The following is a 20,151-nucleotide window of genomic DNA, read 5'->3' as shown; positions in this document are numbered from 1 at the left end:
CTGCAAATACAGACTACTTCATCTTCTTCAGTGCTGCAGTTGTGCACCACATTATAGGCTTAAGTATTTATTAAATATTTGGAGGCTTTTTCTTCCTATCTCTGTTGTTGAGCTGTGAGCTCTAACTTTCCCTTTCATAAATCATTCTAAATTGGACACTGTATTCCTTACCTAGGCTTTTATACAGGCTATGCCAGTCTTTCCTGATTTAATGCGATTCACCACAGCTGGAAGGTTACAGATTAACAATGTGCAATGTGTAAAATAAAAGAGGGCAGTTTTTTGTCAATTTGTATCAGTCAAAACGCAAATTATTTGAATCCGCTGGGACCTCATTCATCTATACTAGAAAATGGAAAGAATAGTATGGACTGAGTTCTTACTTTTATTGATGGCGGGTTCCCTTGACTACACATCACCTGTAAGCATGCTGCATATAGATGGTTTTATGCAACTTAATGCCTTAGTATAATATTCAAACTTAGGTGCCAACAGCTAAAAACACACATGTTTAACAGGTATCGGTCAGTAAGATCAACCCTCCTAATTAGTCAGCATGGGCACGCAAGACATAGGAAGCTGAATAAAAATATATGTAATGGCCACTTTCCGCTCTCCTGATCTCACTGCAGAACTGTATGTGATTATAAGTGACACAAAGGCAGGTTCCTCAGCTTCAGCTTCCATTTCACAGGCAGGCAGGGTTATAATATTGTTGCAACACAGCAGAGCTCAAAGAGCTGCAAAAATGTGTTTAAAAGGAGACAACATTCAATTCTACTATTCTGTGTTAGGTACATATCTCACATTGATAATGACGCTTTTTATTTAAAATAAGCTCTAGAGCCAGATTCCCATGCAGGTTAGAGTCCAGGACATAGCCCTGAATAGACAATTTACATATGAAAAAATGGATATCTCTGGAATAATACTTTGGATCACAGACATAAAGGTATCATTTTATTCAGGTTCCTATGACCTACATGTCCACACAGATGACTTAGGAGCGTTGATCCTACAGACATTTCCTTTAAAAGCTATAAAGAGTCTTTATGAGAAATGAGTCATTACGGATATATTTTGAATTTAGAAACATTTTAATTTAATGAAAACTGATTCTGTGAATCATACATGATAATTAGTTTAAAAATGTAACAAACCTTGAGATGTTTTGTATTTGCCATAGTTTGTACAGCTGTTGTTTAGTAAAGGATACTTCCCTCAAAATAATACATATTGACTCATGAAGTAACACTAGGGAGTACACCTCCTCACTGCATAATCTGTAACAACAAATTATCCTTCCATGTTGACAACAGTGGAAGATAGCAGAACAATGAACATCGTGCTTCCTGTAGTTGCTGGCCACACACGGTTGGAGTCAGTCTTAATGTCTTATAGACAATTAGGGTACCGTCACACATTGAAATTTCCATCGCTACAACGTTACGATTCGTGACGTTCTAGCGATATCGTTACGATATCGCTGTGTCTGACACGCTACTGCGATCAGACACCCTGCTGAGAATCGTACGTCGTAGCAGATCGTTTGGAACTTTCTTTCGTCGCTTGATCACCCGCTGACATCGCTGGATCGTTGTGTGTGACAGCGATCCAGCGATGTCTTCGCTTGTAACCAGGGTAAACATCGGGTAACTAAGCGCAGGGCCGCGCTTAGTAACCCGATGTTTACCCTGGTTACAAGCGTAAACGTAAAAAAACAAACCGTACATACTCACCCGTCGGTGTCCTTCAGGTCCCTTGCCGTCTGCTTCCTGCTCTGAGTGCCGGCCGGAAAGTGAGAGCAGAGCGCAGCGGTGCTGCGATCTGCTCTCACTGTACGGCTGCACTCAGAGCAGGAAGCAGACGGCAAGGGACCTGAAGGACACCGATGGGTGAGTATGTACTGTTTGTTTTTTTACGTTTACGCTGGTAACCAGGGTAAACATCGGGTTACTAAGCGCGGCCCTGCGCTTAGTTACCCGATGTTTACCCTGGTTACCCGGGGACTTCGGCATCGCTCCAGCGCCGTGATTGCAACGTGTGACCGCAGTCTACGATGCTGGAGCGATGATCATACGACGCTGCGACGTCACGAATCGTGCCGTCGCAGCGATGAAAATTTAAATGTGTGACGGTACCCTTAGAAAGCATATTTCATAAATCTCAAAAGCAAGGTTTTCTGCTGCTTGGTAGTAGCCCAACTATCTTTCACATCTCATACAATGAAATTCCAAAATTTGGGGGAAATATGCCGTGGTATAAACCCTCTTCGTAGTTGTAGTAAGTATAGAAAATCAAAGATAGAAAATAAAAGTACTTTGCCCTATTGACAGGCAATAATGAGGTATACATACAGCATTAGCTTGGAAATGTTACATTTTTACAGGTTGAAGAGGCTGTCCACTACATTGGATAATGCTGTAACCGATTTAAACCTTGTAAAGAAGTATTTTTGCAAATACCACTTGTTGCCATCAGTACTTGTGAGCGGCGCTATCGCTGACACCTCACTCGGCATCACGTGACTCCGCGTGCAGATGCCACTGACATCCGCTGATGTTACGTCAAGTTCTGGATCTCCTGCATTCCCCCGGATGTGACCTAGACTTATGCACCCCTCCAGATTGACTTGGCTGTGGGCGGAGTTTCACCACATGTCACAGCCCTGCATCCAGCACGCGCTTGCGGCTAATGAAAGCAGAGGAGAGAGAGAAAGCGCACGCTGGATACTGGGCTGTGACTTGTGCTGAAACTTCTCCCACAGCCCAGTCAATCAGGAGGGGTGCACGCTTCTGAGTCACACCCGGGGGAATGCAGGAGATGCGGAACCTGACATCAGGGGATATCAACGGCAGCTGTACTCAGGGTCACGTGATTCCGAGTGAGCAGTCAGCGATAGTGATGTTCACAGACACAGATGGTAACGAAAAGTATTTACAAAAATATTTCTTTACAAGGTTTAAATTGGTGGGGGCATTATCCAATGTAGTGGAGAACCTCTTTAAGTAACATACACTATTTAGATAATGGTACAATAAACTAGATTAACATCAGTAATAGACTTTTAAGTAGAAACAAAACACAGATAATAAATGGTAAACTCATCTGTTCAAAAAAACGAACATATTATGCGCTATGATAAGTCTGTAACACAGGATTAAATCCTGCACCATGGTAAGCCACATGCAGAAATAGCTTCAGCAGGCTAAATCAGAACTCCAGTACACTTAAAGCAATTCAGACAAGTGCAAAGAGTGTAAAATTGTTCTTAAAAGTCTAAAAATGTAATCCATTTTCTTCTTAACAAAAGCTGACAGCATGGGGGAAAGACTGTCTCAAGTAGGCTGGTGCTCCAAAATGATAAGGTCATGATATTTTTAGAAATGAGGTTCACTAATAGAGAAAGTGATATTATACAAGAAAAACTTTGTAGTACTTCTAATTGGGCAGCACCAGTAAACAAGGCATTTACTACAATTTTGCACTAAAACCAACAATATAATTTTTGTTGTGGTGTTTCTGATATTATTTATTGACTGTGCGTTACCCTTTTCTATTTATTAGTTTGTAGACCCCTGCATTCTGTGTTGAACTTTAGTTTATCACATACAGCATACCACAGGGATATTTATCTGGGAACCTGACCTGGTGTATCATTTCAAACTATATTTTGTGGTTCCGATTTCTTCCAATGTAGAAGATCTACTTTATTTATCTTTTGGTCTTTGAGCCTAATATATTCAAGTACGTTAGCTACACTTGCTAACTAGTTGATCTAAACCTGCACATTACCATGTTATAGCTCTATGATGCTTGGATACATGATACAAAACCAATATGGGCGCACACTGTACCTCTCTGTGCCTCTGACTTCATACAGAGGCACAAAAACAACTGTGGGATGTTCCATTGAAGTGTCTTATTATGACGCTCAAGACATTAGCAGAAAGGGCAGGACCTCGTGTTTCAGGTTAATTTAAAATATACATGTATACAGTGTTAGGAGTCGAGTTCCCGCCGCTGCACAGGGGGAATCTTGAACCATGTCTGCTGCGGACTCCCATTCTTCTCCAGCCGCAGTGGATTCTGCTCAGCGGAGACGTCGGTCCCAGCGTCTTGCTCAGTCTCACTCTGTGCATAGGGTTACTGCTGCTTTTCCAGCATCTTCCATTGAAGCCAGTGCTGGGCAGCGGCGAGCAGATGCTTTTGGGACTAAGTCCTGCTTTTCCCCTTCTGAGCATGCCCAGGGCAAGATCTCCCATTGGAGATCGAGGGTCACATGCTCAGATACTGCAGCAGATCCCATTGGTCCTCCAGGAAGGTCCTGAAGGTGCTAAACTTCTGTGGCAGCCTCCCATTGGTCCTTCTGGGAAGGTCCTGTACATGCTGCAGCTATAAAATGTTCGCATGACCGCACGGCCATGCGCTAGTGTAAACTTGTAAACGTGTGTGTGTTGATGAGTGAAAGTCATTCGTTAATTATGTGTATGACTGCTCGCGTAAGGTGGATGATTGCTATCTAGCGCCCAACTTAGCCATCAGCACATAACACACAAAACATCATCTAATTGCTGTGACTGCCAGTGCGGCGCCGTGCGCTTTCACAGCGCTTTCCTGACCCAAGCCTGGGTGGTTAGTGGTGTCCGCCAGTGCGGCACCACACGCTCTCTCTTGCATCTTTATTAATATTTCTTTCACTCTGACACCCCAGTTGCGGTGTCGAGCGCAAGAGGTCTATATGAACTCAAATCCTAGATAGATAGAGCAACTCGACACAGACGGCGACAACCGTGGCACACGCTGCAAACACGCTTCCTGCAGCGATGCTCCAGGTGCGCCGAACGTCTGTGGAGAAAATCTAATCTACCCGAAGATTTCATCCATTATAAGTTCATGCTAAAAACATACATCTCTGCCCTTCACCTCTCCAAACAAACCTATTTCAACACCCTCATCACCTCACTGTCCAATAACCCTAAACGTCTCTTCGACACTTTCCAGTCCCTACTCAACCCAAGAGAGCAGGCCCCAACCACAGATCTCCGCGCTGACGATCTGGCCAATTACTTCAAAGAAAAAATTGACCACATTCGACAGGAAATCATCTCCCAATCTCTTCATACCAGGCACTGTCCTCCCTCCCCCACTGCATCTAGTTCACTCTCTGACTTTGAACCAGTTACTGAAGAAGAAGTAAGCAGGCTCCTTGCATCTTCTCACCCGACCACTTGCACCAGTGACCCCATTCCGTCACATGTCCTCCAGTCCCTTTCCCCAGCTGTCACCTCTCACATAACAAAAATATTCAACCTTTCCCTCACTTCCGGTATTTTTCACTCCTCATTTAAGCATGCCATCATACATCCATTACTTAAAAAACCCTCCCTCGACCAAAACTGTGCCACTAATTATAGACCTGTCTCTAATCTTCCCTTCATCTCTAAACTCCTGGAACGCCTGGTCCACTCCCGTCTTACCCGCTATCTCTCAGATAACTCTCTTCTCGACCCTCTTCAATCTGGCTTCCGCTCTTTACACTCTACTGAAACTGCCCTCACTAAAGTCTCTAATGACCTACTAACAGCTAAATCTAATGGTCACTACTCCATGCTAATTCTATTGGATCTTTCCGCAGCATTCGACACTGTGGATCATCAGCTCCTCCTCACTATGCTCCGCTCCATCGGCATCAAGGACACCGTTCTCTCTTGGTTCTCCTCCTATCTCTCTGACCGATCCTTCACTGTATGTTTTGCTGGTTCCTCCTCCTCTCACCTTCCCCTTACTGTTGGGGTTCCTCAAGGATCAGTCCTAGGCCCCCTCCTCTTCTCTTTGTATACTGCCCCTATTGGACAAACAATCAGTAGATTTGGGTTCCAGTACCATCTCTATGCTGATGACACCCAATTATACACCTCTTCTCCTGCTTTCACTCCGACCTTCTTAGAAAACACCAGTGATTGTCTTACCGCTGTCTCTAACATCATGTCCTCCCTCTATCTGAAACTGAACCTGTCAAAAACTGAACTCCTCGTGTTCTCTCCCTCTACTAACCTACCTTTGCCTGACATTGCCATCTCCGTGTGCAGTTCAATCATTACTCCAAAGCAACATGCCCGCTGCCTTGGGGTCATCCTTGATTCCGAACTTTCATTCACCCCCCACATCCAATCAATGGCTCGCTCTTCTTATCTGCATCTCAAAAACATTTCTAGAATTCGCCCTTTTCTTACTTTCGAATCTGCAAAAACTCTTACTGTTTCTCTTATTCATTCCCGTCTGGACTATTGTAACTCTCTACTAATTGGCCTCCCTCTTACCAAACTCTCCCCGCTCCAATCTGTCCTGAATGCTGCTGCCAGGATCATATTCCTCACCAACCGTTACACCGATGCCTCTATCTTGTGCCAGTCATTACACTGGCTACCCATCCACTCCAGAATCCAGTACAAAACTACTACCCTCATCCACAAAGCACTCCATGGCTCAGCACCACCCTACATCTCCTCTCTGGTCTCAGTCTACCACCCTCCCCGTGCCCTCCGCTCTGCTAATGACCTCAGGTTAGCATCCTCAATAATCAGAACCTCCCACTCCCGTCTCCAAGACTTTACACGTGCTGCGCCGATTCTTTGGAATGCACTACCTAGGTTAATACGATTAATCCCCAATCCCCACAGTTTTAAGCGTGCCCTAAAAACACATTTGTTCAGACTGGCCTACCGCCTCAACGCATTAACCTAACTATCCCTGTGTGGCCTATTAAAAATAGAAAAAAAAAACAAAACACATAATCAGGTTCCTTGCATCGTGTTCTCATACACTTTATGCAGTTAATAGCCCTCTGTGTCTGTACTGCTACATACTTAGGCTGTTAACTGGTTCATGCAGCTTTACATGAACACCCGAGCCTTACACTATGGCTGGTCCAAATAACTAAAGCAATTGTTACCATCCACCTCTCGTGTCTCCCATTTTCCTCATAGTTTGTAAGCTTGCGAGCAGGGCCCTCATTCCTCCTGGTATCTATTTTGAACTGTGATTTCTGTTATGCTGTAATGTCTATTGTCTGTACAAGTCCCCTCTATAAGTTGTAAAGCGCTGCGGAATATGTTGGCGCTATATAAATAAAAATTATTATTATTATTATTATTATTATTATCCTGTGTCTTGGGATTGAGTTCTGAGACTCCTTGCTTGCGCTCTTGGTGCGGTACCGCGGCCCTGTGACGCAACAGGGTTCGCTTCCTTCACACAGGGTGAAGTTAACCCGTGTGTGTATCCACATTGTACCGCCATATAGTCCGTCATTACTTGGCAGCAGGTTCCATCTCTGCACGGTGGACCCCGGGCTGCGAACGCACCTTACTCTATCTTTCTTATTATTTGGTGCATTCCGCTAGCCCTAACATGCAGCAGATGTATTTTAGGATTACCCCAATTTACCTGCTTTGTAAGCCCAGTCATCTGACATTAAATGGTCCCCTCACTACCATTAACCACTACTTGCACAACCCTTTCTTAAATACCCAAGCCTCCAGAATAAAATAAGAAAGCCTAATACTCACCTCCTGCAGCAGCGCCATTTCAGCACGGTTAGCATCGCTTCAGGAGGAGATTGGCTGCAGCCTTTAGTATTTCGGCAGAGCCGATATCCATTCTGATGGAATATTAATGAGCTGCAGCCGATTAGCAACTACTGATTGGTTGCCCTAGCCACATGACACATAAATGTCACCCCACCAACAAGGAACATCAGCACAGACATCACTGGAATGAAGCGGCTGCTGGGGGTGACTATATACATTGTTTTGATTTTCTATTGGGTACTGAATAGCAGTGGATAACCTTTTTAAACTCAATACTTGCAGATGGTTCTTCTTCTTCTGGATCCAACACATACTGTATAACCAATTTAATCCATTTTAAAATAAATCAATTTCCAAATGCTAAAATGGCACACAAATGCCAGAAGAAATTAAGAAATCTACAAAAGTGTTAAGGTGCAATATTCTCTATTTAATATTCTCTATTTTAGGGAATTGTCAAACACAAACCATGTTGTTTTAAGAGCCAGTAGAATTCTGCAGCATTTTTGATAATGGTGGCATGGCTAATGAGTTGCCAACTTGGGCAAATACTGATTGACTGAAGGGATCACATGTTGTCACAGACAGAAAAGTAAATAAAGAAATTGGCAGGTGACTCGGGCAGCGTTATGGAAGAACCGCAGAGAATCAGTGACCCTATATTTTTTCATTTGTAGACCACATAAGGCCGAGATCTAAAAAATCCACACGACAACCATTTTAACAATAAAAGGCAGGGCTAGTGATATTGCCAAAAAATTGTATGATATATCCTTTTGCTTTGCCTCCTTCATTGGCACCTTTCTGTGACATGCTGTTTAAAACACACTATTCGTCCTAAAAATATACTAAGGTAACCAGTAGGTTAAAAATCATTATACTGTACGTGTATGCTGTAAGACATATTTGACATAGTGTCTGGTAAAATTATTATATAGAAGAAATTGTTATTCTGTAAACTTACCTCTTCCAGAACATTGCAAAGGGGAGCTTCCCTGACACCTTTTTCTGCTCTCTTCAACTGACAGGTGGCAGGACCGTGGATGTTCACACTTCCGTCCAGTCCATCCTTCTTTACAATCACATAGTCCACAGTTACACTGCCCATGACCTGTACCAAAAATCACCATTAGCAATAAACTTAGTGTATGCAAACATAGTAATGTACAAAATGACACATTAATATATGATATTACATCGATTTATGAAAATGTGTAGAACTACAAAAAATATATTTACACGAGAAGTATAAATGTGTCTATCTACCATTACACAAACTTCATTTAGGACTCCCTGGGCTGGTTGCAGTGAGGCTGGGGGTGGCATGGTGGAGCTGTTTGCTGTTGAAAAATTTAAAACGGGTTCCTACTGAGAGAGGTCTCAGCGGGACATTTTTGGTATAGGCAACAGTCAGCTGAGTCCCCCTGGGCCAGCTGCGATGTGGCTGGGGGTGGCATGGTGGAGCTGTTTTGTTGCAGCTTTTCAAACTGGTTGAACCTTCAATTCCCCCCCCCTCCTTTTTTCAGATTCAAGTTCATGTTGCTTAATGTTATTCAGTGGAGGGGAAACCATCTTATGTGGGGCAGGAATGGGTCTGTGGAGAACCAGGTGATGGTAGCAGGGGGGAGTAGGAGGCCTGTTTAGTGGAGCGGTTACCTACCCCTCCCCTCTGTTGCTTCAATTGGTGGTCAGAGTATAATTTAAATAAAAGGGGTCCCTACTGGGCTGAGGTATCAGTGGGACAATTTAATTGGTGGCGCCATTCAGTAGGGTCCTCGAACTTGTGTTTAGCGGTTGAGGGCATAAGCAGGAGGGTCCTCGAACCAATGTGGTGCAGTTGAGGGCCTATGGTGTGGCTGATGGTGCAAAAAAGCTGGTGCACGGCTTCCATAGACCCCGTTCCTTATTTGTCAATGTTATATTGATATGTTCATTTTTGTAATGTAAATATGTTAATAAATAGGGCTGCTTTGGCCTAGTTATCCAGGGTGACAGTCACGGTAGGGCCCCCTGGTCTCCAGAAGTATTTATAGCCTATAAGACTCTGTTAGTGTAAAGTCCCTGGGGTCATGGCAATCATATTTTGCATGCCTAACAGGTCTGTGGAGAGCCAGGTGATGGTAGCAGAGGGGAGGGGAGTGGGGGTCCATTGTGGTGGGGCAGTTGCCTATCCCTCCCCTCTTTTTGTAAGGGGTTTCTACTGGGCTGAGGTCTCAGCGGGACAATTTAATTGGTGGCGCCATTCAGTAGGGTCCTCGAACCAGTGTGGTGCGGTTGTGGGCATAAGCATGAGGGTCTTCAAACTGGTGTGGTGCGGTTGAGGGCCTAAGGTGCGGCTGATAGCGCAATAAACATTGGTGTATGGCTTCCACAGACTCCGTTCCTTATTTTTAATATGTTCAAATTACTTTTGTAATGTAAATATGTTAATAAACAGAGCTGCTATGGCCTATTTCATCCAATTTGCTCCTCCAAGCTAGGAACAGTGACTGGAGGGGACGAAGAAAAAAAAGCAATGCCATTCAATACAATCTGACGCTTCAAGGACCCTCTCTTTTGTTCATGTGACTTGAGAATGCTAAGGGTACCGTCTCACTATACGATTTACCATCGATCACGACCTGCGATACGACCTGGCCGTGATCGTTGGTAAGTCGTTGTGTGGTCGCTGGGGAGCTGTCACACAGACCGCTCTCCAGCGACCAACGATGCCGAGGTTTGCTGGTAACCAGGGTAAACATCGGGTTACTAAGCGCAGGGCCGCGCTTAGTAACCCGATGTTTACCCTGGTTACCAGCGTAAAAGTAAAAAAAAAAAAAACGTACATACTCACCATCTGATGTCCGTCAGGTCCCTTGCCGTCTGCTTCCCGCTCTGACTGAGTGCCGCCGTACAGTGAGAGCAGAGTGCAGAGGTGACGTCACCGCTGTGATCTGCTCTCACTTTCCGGCCGGCAGACAGTCAGAGCGGTAACCACGGTAAACATCGGGTTACTAAGCGCGGCCCTGCGCTTAGTAACCCGATGTTTACCCTGGTTACAAGCGAACGCATCGCTGGATCGCTGTCACACACAACGATCCAGCGATGACAGCGGGAGATCCAGCGACGAAAGAAAGTTTCAAACGATCTGCTATGACGTACGATTCTCAGCAGGGTCCCTGATCGCTGCTGCGTGTCAGACACTGCGAGATCGTAACTATATCGCTAGAACGTCACGAATCGTGCCGTCGTAGCGATGAAAATGCCACTGTGTGACGGAACCCTAAGGCTCGGATTTTGACTGTTTATATTGACCAACTCTTGTTTCTTTTAAGGATGTCTTCTGGACAAAGCAGTACATTAAACTGAAAAACAATATACCTAATCTGTGTGTCCTTGAGTCAGTGGGGAGTGACTAAGGGTGAAGTAATAAAGTGCAATAACACGAAGGGCAATATGCCTATTGACAATGCCCTTGAACTAGGGGGGGAGCAGCTAAGGGTAAATTAATTAAGTGCATCAACATGGAGGGCAAGATAGTTTCCCCGATGATTTTGACCCAGTTGAGATTGTCATCAAGTGCATTAAAAACAATCAACAATGGTGTGGCAGGGTTATTCATAATGCATTCGCACATTTTCTGCTATAGGTTTATTTCAATTACTATGTCCAAATATTATGAAAGTTATTCAAGGGTTGGTTTTAATGTTGATTTTATGTTGTGTATAGCTTTTAATTACTCCTTATTAATAGTATCTTTCTCTTTATATATACTCATCACTTTTCTGGTAGTAGTAGTAAGTGGGTTTAAGAAATGATTACAGCACAGCTACTCTATATAGTGGTGATTTCTAGAACCAAAAACTGTGAATTGGTGAATTATTAGAGTTGGCTATGATACATGCAGCATAATAGTTTTTGAGGCATGACAGATGTCATTATACAGGTATTCAGACTGCGGCTACCACCTTTATTATGGTGTACTTTTCACATTCCCCATGATGGGAGTCTCATTTCAGAATGTTTACAGACTGTTATTTTGCTTAGTTACAGTATTATAGATCATAATTTGGTAGAGTTGCATTGATAAAATTATTCTGTTGGAACTCTGGAATTGTGTTACTTGTAGGCACAGTCTTTCCATAGAATGTAGAAATGGTTGATGGCTTTATTAGGCATGGTTGATGGTGGTTGAGTCCATTTAAGGTGTCAAATAGTCTCTTGGTGACGGTTTAGGAGTTAGGTGGAAGTTGCGGACAAGTTATGGTGGACTAACTAATAGAGGAGGTAAAAACTTCATGGTGGTGAACAGGCTAGACTTTGGTGGCAAGCCTCAAAGACGTTGTAATGGTAACGTCAATCGGGTGGGCACAGTGGTTAGCAGGAGTGGTTAGGAGGCTGGTCTCTCTCTGTGAGGGGGGTGAGGGTTTATATAGAGTAGGTAAATTTGTCTTTCTACCTCTTTCTTTCACCAGATGAAATGGAGAAGACATCACCCGCCCTCCCGCCCTGTTATAATCACGCACGGTCCTAAAACATTTTAATTATTACTTGTATAATGATGAATGCTTTATTGTATTTTTTGTTTTGAATTTGCTATTGTATATCTTTTACTAGGTCCAATTTTATCATGATTATAAAGAGTTAACATTGGCATTAACCTTCTATGCCCAAGGGAAGGGCAATCCTTCAGCCATGGTTCTCTAGCGGTTTCCTCCACAGAGGGTTTTTTCTCTCCTGAGCGCTGCAGGATGACTCTTTCTGAGTCAGAGGTTTGCCAAGTTTACCTCCCTTAATGCTTTTGCAGGGACTTTTAGTTTATACATTTACAAAATTGATTTATAAAAAAGTGTAAAAGAATGTGACTTGGAATTTATAACCCGTCAAAGCTTTGCTGTTTAGGAGTCAGGTGGAAGTTGCGGACAAGTTAAGGTGGACTCATTTTAACTAATAGAGGAGGTAAAAACCTGATGGTGGTGAACAGGCTAGGCTTTGGTGGCCAGCCTCAAGGACTTTGTAATGGTAACGTCAATCAGGGGCGGGCACAGTGGTTAAGCACAGGAGTGAGGCTAATAGGGTCATTGGTGCCCTGAAAGTTTACTGGCTATGCTTGAATAGCAAGCCAGGGCAGTGCCGCCCCTTTTATGGCTGTCTGTCCTGGTGCTGTATGTCAGACAGATGGGGGGGTATCACAGTACTTGTGAATCCCAATGTACAATCACTTCACCTGACTCCTACTGTGGTTGTTTTAATCTTTTAATTTAAATAAAGCTGTGGCCAGTTTGACAACCAAAATAGTGTGTTTTGTGTATTTATTCTAGTGCTTAGGTTTACTGTGGTTATGGTTGTTTTAAGATGGAGTGGGGATCCGTCCCATATCCAAAAGTCAAGGTACTGTGATTTGTCATCAATTGAACTCAGACTGTTAAGTAAAGTTGTACTGGTTGATAAGAAGTGGATGTTCCCGATTTATGTGCAGCCATTAACGGATTGGGAAACCTGGAGACTGAGAAGGCCTACAGCTGTTCTACTAAGTGCAAAATTGTTGAACAATAATTTAACATTGCCTTTAAGGACATACACTCTGAATCCACTAAAGACCTTCCTATAATCACATTATAAGGTAATTTAACTTTTTCATTCTCCTTCTTTAGATCTGCAGGACCGCCTGTCCTATCGGCACCAGATCTACTGCCTCTCCTTTCTATGCAGGACCGCCCCGTTCAGCCAGGGCCTACTGCCTTTTCAACTACTATACACAGTATAGAACATAACATTACTTTCAGTTTAAGAGCACTGAGCCATCTCTACATGACTCCTATGAGGACTCAGGGTTTACCTTCTATCCTAACTATCTATCAACATTATCAAAACATTTTCTATTGAACATTAAGCCTTCTCATTATCTTTCTTTCTATCATGCATGCTGGACACCACGTCTATCCCTACGGGCCCACTGCATCCTTCTTCTATCTTTCACCTTTTTCTTCTCAGAGAACATCATCAGTATTTCTTCACAATTAACTAATTAAATACATATAACTTTCTCATGTAAACATTATCATCTCTTTCTTTGGTCAAGACATTATTGCTTCCTATCTTAAGCAATATCACGGGTTAAGCGCAACAAATGAACATCCCCTTTAAGAGGGGACCAAGTCTCTATGAGGTAGCACGCCTTCTCAAGCTACCAGTCCATACTCAGCAAAGGTTCCAGTGTGGTATCTTCACAAAGAGTCCTTCTTTAAGTAAAACCAGTAGGGAGCGCCTTTAATAAGGTGCAAACTATGTACAAGTAGTTCGGATCATGCACTGTTCATGATTTCAGCAGTTCTTTTTAACTAGAAACTTGTGCAAAACTTTAGAAAAACAAACAAAAACAAACAATAGGGATCCCAGGTCCACAGAAGGATCCCCTTAAGAGTTAACCCTGGACGGGTTCAGCAGCAAAAAATCAGGAAACAATAACTATTTACATACAATGCAGTGTCTTTCTTACTGGAACCACGCAGGCGGCAGCACCGGTGGAGGCAACCCCGCAGGATACTGCGCACCACCTGGTACTGCATAAGGGGGAGTGTTGTCCCATCTGGGGGTCTGCGTACCCACCGTCTTCCGCTCTGGCACAGCAGGAACACTGGTCACCTGGGGAAGCGCCTCCTTAGCCACTACAGCGGTGGTGGTAGTAATACTGCAGGTCGTGGTCTTCACAAGTGTACAAGTGGGAGTGACCATGGTGGTCTGGGTGGTGGTCGTGGGCCAACCACAAGGCAGCACCTTAGCCACAGGGGACGGTTTTGCTGGCACCTTGGTCAGGGATTCCGTCGGCTTCCTCTTGTAAACGTTTAAAGCAAACCACCCCTTCTCACCAAGGTGCCTGGTGTAGGTAACGCTGTCCCCCGGGTAGAGGTCCCGGTCAGGGTGGCCCTCTCTAAGATGAGACTCGACATCCCGGCGGTTGACAAAGATCTCTGCATATAATCCCGGCTCTTTAATGAAGCCCCAGCCTCCACGGAGCTTAAAGTCAACTACAATGCCCTGCCTGCGCGGGGCCTGGTGAGTGGTGGGGTCCTTGCGGGCCCGGTCCTTGACCGCCAAGTCTTTTTGATGGTGGGCCTCCCGCCCGGCCTGGTGTGTTTTCTCCTCCTCTTTCCACTGTTGTTCTAGCTGGGCCCGGTATTCCTCCCAGCTTAAGGCCTGTACCATCTCCCCCTCTTGGGTCTCCACCCCGGGGAACCCCATAAGGTTGGATCCGGGGTTCACCCAGCGGCACACTGTGCGCTCCGCGTGGACCTCACACAGCAAGGGAGTAGGGGTGATTGGGGCTCGCATACAGTGTTCCATGCCCGTGGCTTCCTCCCATGGTAACAGGCACTGGAGTCTATGGGTTCCCGGGAGAGGTGGTGCTGCTACGGGACCCACCAGCAAACCCTCGGCCAGCGGGACGGGGTCGGCGGACTCACCAGCCGATGCAGGTTCCTCCTCCGCGGCGGGTTCTTCCGGCGGTGTCGGCGAGGATCCCAGCGGTTGCTCCGGTAACGGTGCAGGATCCGACGCCTGAGGACCTTCTTCCGGCGCTGCCTGTTGCGGAGCCTGGGCCTTCATGTTCAGTTGGAGGAGTTGGTCGATCAGGCTCTCCATCTCGACCCGCAGAAGTTCAGTGCTGTCCACGGAGAACGGGCTGCTGGGCTCATCCGGGTAGTTGGGGGAGACTTCCACTTCAACCCCACTGTCGGGTTCGGAGCTGCTGGCCATAGCGTCCTCCACGTGGGTCACTTCCTGGTCTTTTTCCCACTCTCTCTTTCGTGGGCGGTGTCGTTTTCTCGGTCTCCGCCCTCCATTGAGGATTAGGAGGCGGATCTCTGCTGCTGACGGACACGTCCTCACGGTGCAGAAATATTTAGACTGGGCGGCCATTATCCTTCGCGCACACCAGCTTGTCCACGCCCACTCCACGCCCCTCTTCTCTTCCTGCGCTCTCCTCAGCGCTGTAATGGCGGCGGATTTTGGCGGCAAATGGCGCAGCACAGTCCTTGCAATAAAGTACAGTCCAAGCACAGTAAATCACAGTTCCAAGGCACACATGACCTGATTCTTCAGGCTTAAGTAGATCCTGTTCGTGACGCCAAGTTGTGGCGCCCCAAGACTGCTGCAGGGCTGAGGGGTACCCGGTACCGGGCCTCCGAGTCTCTGCTCTGGGGTTGTCACGGCGGCTAGGCCCCGGTCCGTGACCCTGCCGTGGGGCGCTCAGTGAATAACAGGTGTGGATGATGGTGGTGACGATGTAGTGGTGCAGTGCAGTAAATAACGAGGACACCAGGTTGCAGTCTCTTTACCTCTTTACTGAAGATCTCTGGGTCCTCAGTCCGGAATACGGTTCACCAGGCTGCGCAAGTCCGACCGGTCCAATGGCACCTCCAGAGTTCTCTTCACAGGTGGAAATCGGTGCCTTCCTACTAGCGCTATGTGTTGTGGTCCTTCCCTGCTGTGCTTACGGAAAGTCCCCCACAACTCTTGTGTCTGTTTCTTAAGTTCCCTCACAACTCGATTAGATGATGTTCTGCTAATCCTCCGTCCCTCCCTGGTGTTCTGGTCGGGACGGCACCCGTTTGACGGGTAGGCTCGGAGCTCTTCCGGGACCCTAGAGTCGCCCCTCTCCACAAGTTGCCCCCCAAGACTGCATAGGTGATATGTGTTAGACAGCCCGCCTTAGACTGACTGTCCTGCCGCTGTTTGGAGTATTACTTGAAGCTGAATGTTATTCTACTCCCTCGGCGTTCCGGCCGCCGGTAGTGCGCCTCAGTAGGATGTTGCTTCGGTCTTACAGCACGACTCCTACTGGTATTTCTCCTTTGCGTGATCTCGTTTCTCACTCAGCACAATCTATCTCTCTTCTAATCCTTTCTTGGGCACCGCCGCTACTCGGAGCAGGCACGGTCCCGTTACGTTCGTTCTTGTTGCCAAGCCCCTGTCAGGATCCCACCCCTGACAGAGACCCTACTGTATCTTCCCCTACAACACCCTCTGCCACAAGGTGTTGCCTGGTTCCAACCCAGTCAGCTTTCTGATCTAACTTCCTGCCTGACCCCCAGTTTACCCACTATGGTGGGGAGTGGCCTAATGAATAGCACCCTTAGCTCCCCCCGGAGGCCCAGCTGTGAAATGTATTGGTGTCTGTGATACCTGATCAGATGAACCCCTTCAGTGCCATCAGACGCACCATAGCTCCCCATAGTGGCGGAGCCACAGTACTGCAACGACCAGGACTCTGGGGCGCTGCATATGTATTTTATTTACTTACATAATAATTTAGCAAACTAAAGACCAACAATTCTGCACATGCACATACAGTAGATTTTCTCCTAAGAAAGAGAAAACCTCACTTTTCCTTTCCTAAAGGGAACCTGTCAAGTCAAAAATGCTATTAACCTGCAGATGGGGGGAAGTTGCAGCCTCTGCTCAGTACATAGGGATGATTGAAGCCGTGGCAGCTGCATCTTTATGACTCAAAGCCAGAGGCTGCAAGGAGGAATAAAGTTAATTTCCTCCCGGGAGCCAGGCTTTCAGTAAAGCAGCCGCAGAGCTTTCGATCGCTATAAACCCAATATCTGCAGCTTAGTAGAGTTTGGGAACATCATAGGTTCCCTTTAGATATTCAGGTTTATTAACCTTTTATATGCTACAAATAAATCTACCAAAGGTTTTTTAATTATACATAAGTCATATACCGAAAAAGTTAGTTATAGTTCTAACTAGGGTTGAGCGAAACGGATCGGTCATTTTCAGAAATCGCCGACTTTTAGGCAAAGTCGGGTTTCATGAAACCCGAACCGATCCTAGTGTGGGATCGGCCATGCGGTACACGATCAGAGCGCCAAAGTCGCGTTTCGTATGACGCTGTTACCGCCGTTTTTCATCCAATGAAGGAGGACGCAGAGTGTGGGCAGCATGATGACATAGGTCTCTGTCCCCACCATCTTAGACATGGGCATGGCAGTGATTGGCTTTCTGTCTGCGGCGTCACAGGGGCTATAAAGGGGCGTGCACGCCGACTGCCATCTTACTTCTGCCGATCTGAGCATAGGGAGAGTTTGCTGGAGTTAGTCAGAAGCAGGGACAGAGTTAGGGAGGAAATATAAACCCCCAAACTGCTTGTGCTGGAGCGATTTTCACTGTCCCACACCACCTTTTTGTGCAGGGACAGTGGAGGTCGTATTTTAGTGCAGCAGCTGCATAGCTGTGTGCACGGTGCTGTGCAAACCAACTGCTTTTTTCAAAGCAAAAATCCTGTTGCTCCTTTCTGCACAGTTACCTGTCTTGTTTATTTGTCCACACTTTTTTGTTCTGAAGTCCTTTTTATTGCTGCCATACTTGTCCTGAGATCATTGTAGGGACTAGGGAGCGTGTTATGGCAGTAATTTTTTTTTTTTATAATAATAATTACAGCCACTTTCTGCCACGTTCATAGTGTTGTGTTATACCACTGGGCCAGAGTTGTGGTTCAGTGTCTCCCCCCAAAAGTGAGATAGTAATTCTCACACAGTTTATATTCTGCAGTACTGCTAGTGTGTCATATATCAGGCAGCACTTCCTGCCACGTTCATAGTGTTGTGTTATACCACTGGGCCAGAGCTGTGGTTCAGTGTCTCCCCACAAAAGTGAGACAGTATTTCTCACACAGTTTATATTCTGCTGTACTGCTAGTGTGTCATATATCATGCAGCCACTTTCTGCCACGTTCATAGTGTTGTGTTATACCACTGGGCCAGAGTTGTGGTTCAGTGTCTCCCCACAAAAGTGAGACAGTATTTCTCACACAGTTTATATTCTGCTGTACTGCTAGTGTGTCGTACATCAGGCAGCCACTTTCTGCCACGTTCATAGTGTTGTGTTATACCACTGGGCCAGAGTTGTGGTTCAGTGTCTCCCCACAAAAGTGAGATAGTATTTCTCACACAGTTTATATTCTGCTGTACTGCTAGTGTGTCGTATATCAGGCAGCCACTTTCTGCCACGTTCATAGTGTTGTGTTATACCACTGTGCCAGAGTTGTGGTTCAGTTTCTCCCCCCAAAAGTGAGATAGTAATTCTCACACAGTTTATATTCTGCTGTACTGCTAGTGTGTCGTATATCAGGCAGCCACTTTCTGCCACGTTCATAGTGTTGTGTTATACCACTGGGCCAGAGTTGTGGTTCAGTGTCTCCCCCCAAAAAATGAGGAAGTCTGGTTGAAGAGGCCGTGGGCGGGGGTTTCCAGCTAGTACTGATGGTGGTGGTGGTGCTGCATCTGGTGGTAGTGGCAAAAGCACAGTAGCACCTAAGGCTGGAGGTGTTGAGCCTGCGTCATCATCTGGCTATACAAGGCCTCGAAGGCTCCCTTACCTGGGAGTAGGAAAACAGCTTTTAAAGCCGGAGCAGCAGGAAAAAGTTTTGTCTTTCCTTGCTGACTCAGGCTCTAGCTCTTTTGCCTCCTCTTCCCAAAGTTCAAAATCTAAGAGCAGCCAGTCGTCAGTGGATGCTTCCGGTCCGGAAAAAGATGTTTCCTTGTGTCCTTCTCCCAAACCAAAAGTGAAGGATGCGTCAGGCGACACTACAGGTTGCTACATGGAGCTTTTTACCCATACTGTGCCAGGGTTATAAAGGGAAATTGTACACTGCCCATTACAAGAAGAATCGGACATGGAGTGCACTGATGCACAGCCACAGCTAGATTATGATGCTGTTCCATTGACTCAGGTCACTACATTGACCTCGCAGTTTCCTGAGCCAGAATCTGACCCTGATGAGACTATGGTGCCCTGTCCCGAACGCTATAGCACCGGCTTACACGGTGACACTGAGGAAGGTGCACATGACATTGTGGAGGAGGTGATAGATCACCCAGTTCTTGACCCAGATTGGCAGCCATTGGGGGAAGAGGGTGCCACTGGCACTTGCTCACAAGCGGAGGAGGGTTATCCGCAGCAACACCAATCTACAGCTGGCATCAGCCAGGCCCGTATCAGGCCCAAAACGTGTGACAAAAACAGTTTTAGGACAGCGTGGCCAACCGCTGAAAGTTGCACAGCGTGCAATGCATGAAAAGGAATTCCATAGTAGGAAGAGTGCAATGTGGCTTTTTTTTGACCAAGATCCCAATGATCAGTCTAAAGTGATCTGTAAGAAATGCTCAAAGACCTTTAGCAGAGGGAAGATTCTTCAAAATTTAAATACAACGTGCATGCGTAGACATTTAACCAGCATGCACTTGCAAGCCTGGACTAATTACCAAACGTCCTGTACCCTTGGTGCACCTGTTCAGAATGAAGGTAGTCAGCAACACTACATTGCTTCCCTCACTATAAGCCCACCGGTTCGGACACCACCAGCAGCAAATGTGGAGGGATCGTCGCAAGGCCAAAGCAGGCAGGGAATCAGAAGGTTATTGGTAGGAAGCACTGTATGTAGGCCAACATCACCAACTGTCTCTCAATCCGCCATGTCCACCATCACCACCACCGCTAGTTCCACCATCTGCAGATCTCCTGTCCAGCTCACCCTAGAAGAGACTCTCGTGAGGAAAAGAAATTACTCATCATC

At 45.9% G+C, this 20,151-nt stretch overlaps 1 protein-coding gene across 1 annotated transcript in view; it reads right to left on the bottom strand.

Moving 5' to 3' along the window:
- Positions 1-20,151, bottom strand: part of ITGBL1 (integrin subunit beta like 1) — an 850,447-nt gene that overhangs the window by 417,934 nt on the left and 412,362 nt on the right. Inside the window, exon 7 of the mRNA XM_077297085.1 lies at positions 8,557-8,703. Coding sequence (XP_077153200.1) covers positions 8,557-8,703 — 147 coding nt within the window. The remainder of the gene's footprint in view (positions 1-8,556; positions 8,704-20,151) is intronic.

The sequence above is a fragment of the Ranitomeya variabilis genome, chromosome 3 (assembly GCF_051348905.1).
Source record: "Ranitomeya variabilis isolate aRanVar5 chromosome 3, aRanVar5.hap1, whole genome shotgun sequence".
Classification (NCBI taxonomy): Eukaryota; Metazoa; Chordata; class Amphibia; order Anura; family Dendrobatidae; genus Ranitomeya; species Ranitomeya variabilis.
Note: the sequence above shows the minus strand (reverse complement) of the source record. Positions and strands in the feature narration are given on the sequence as shown.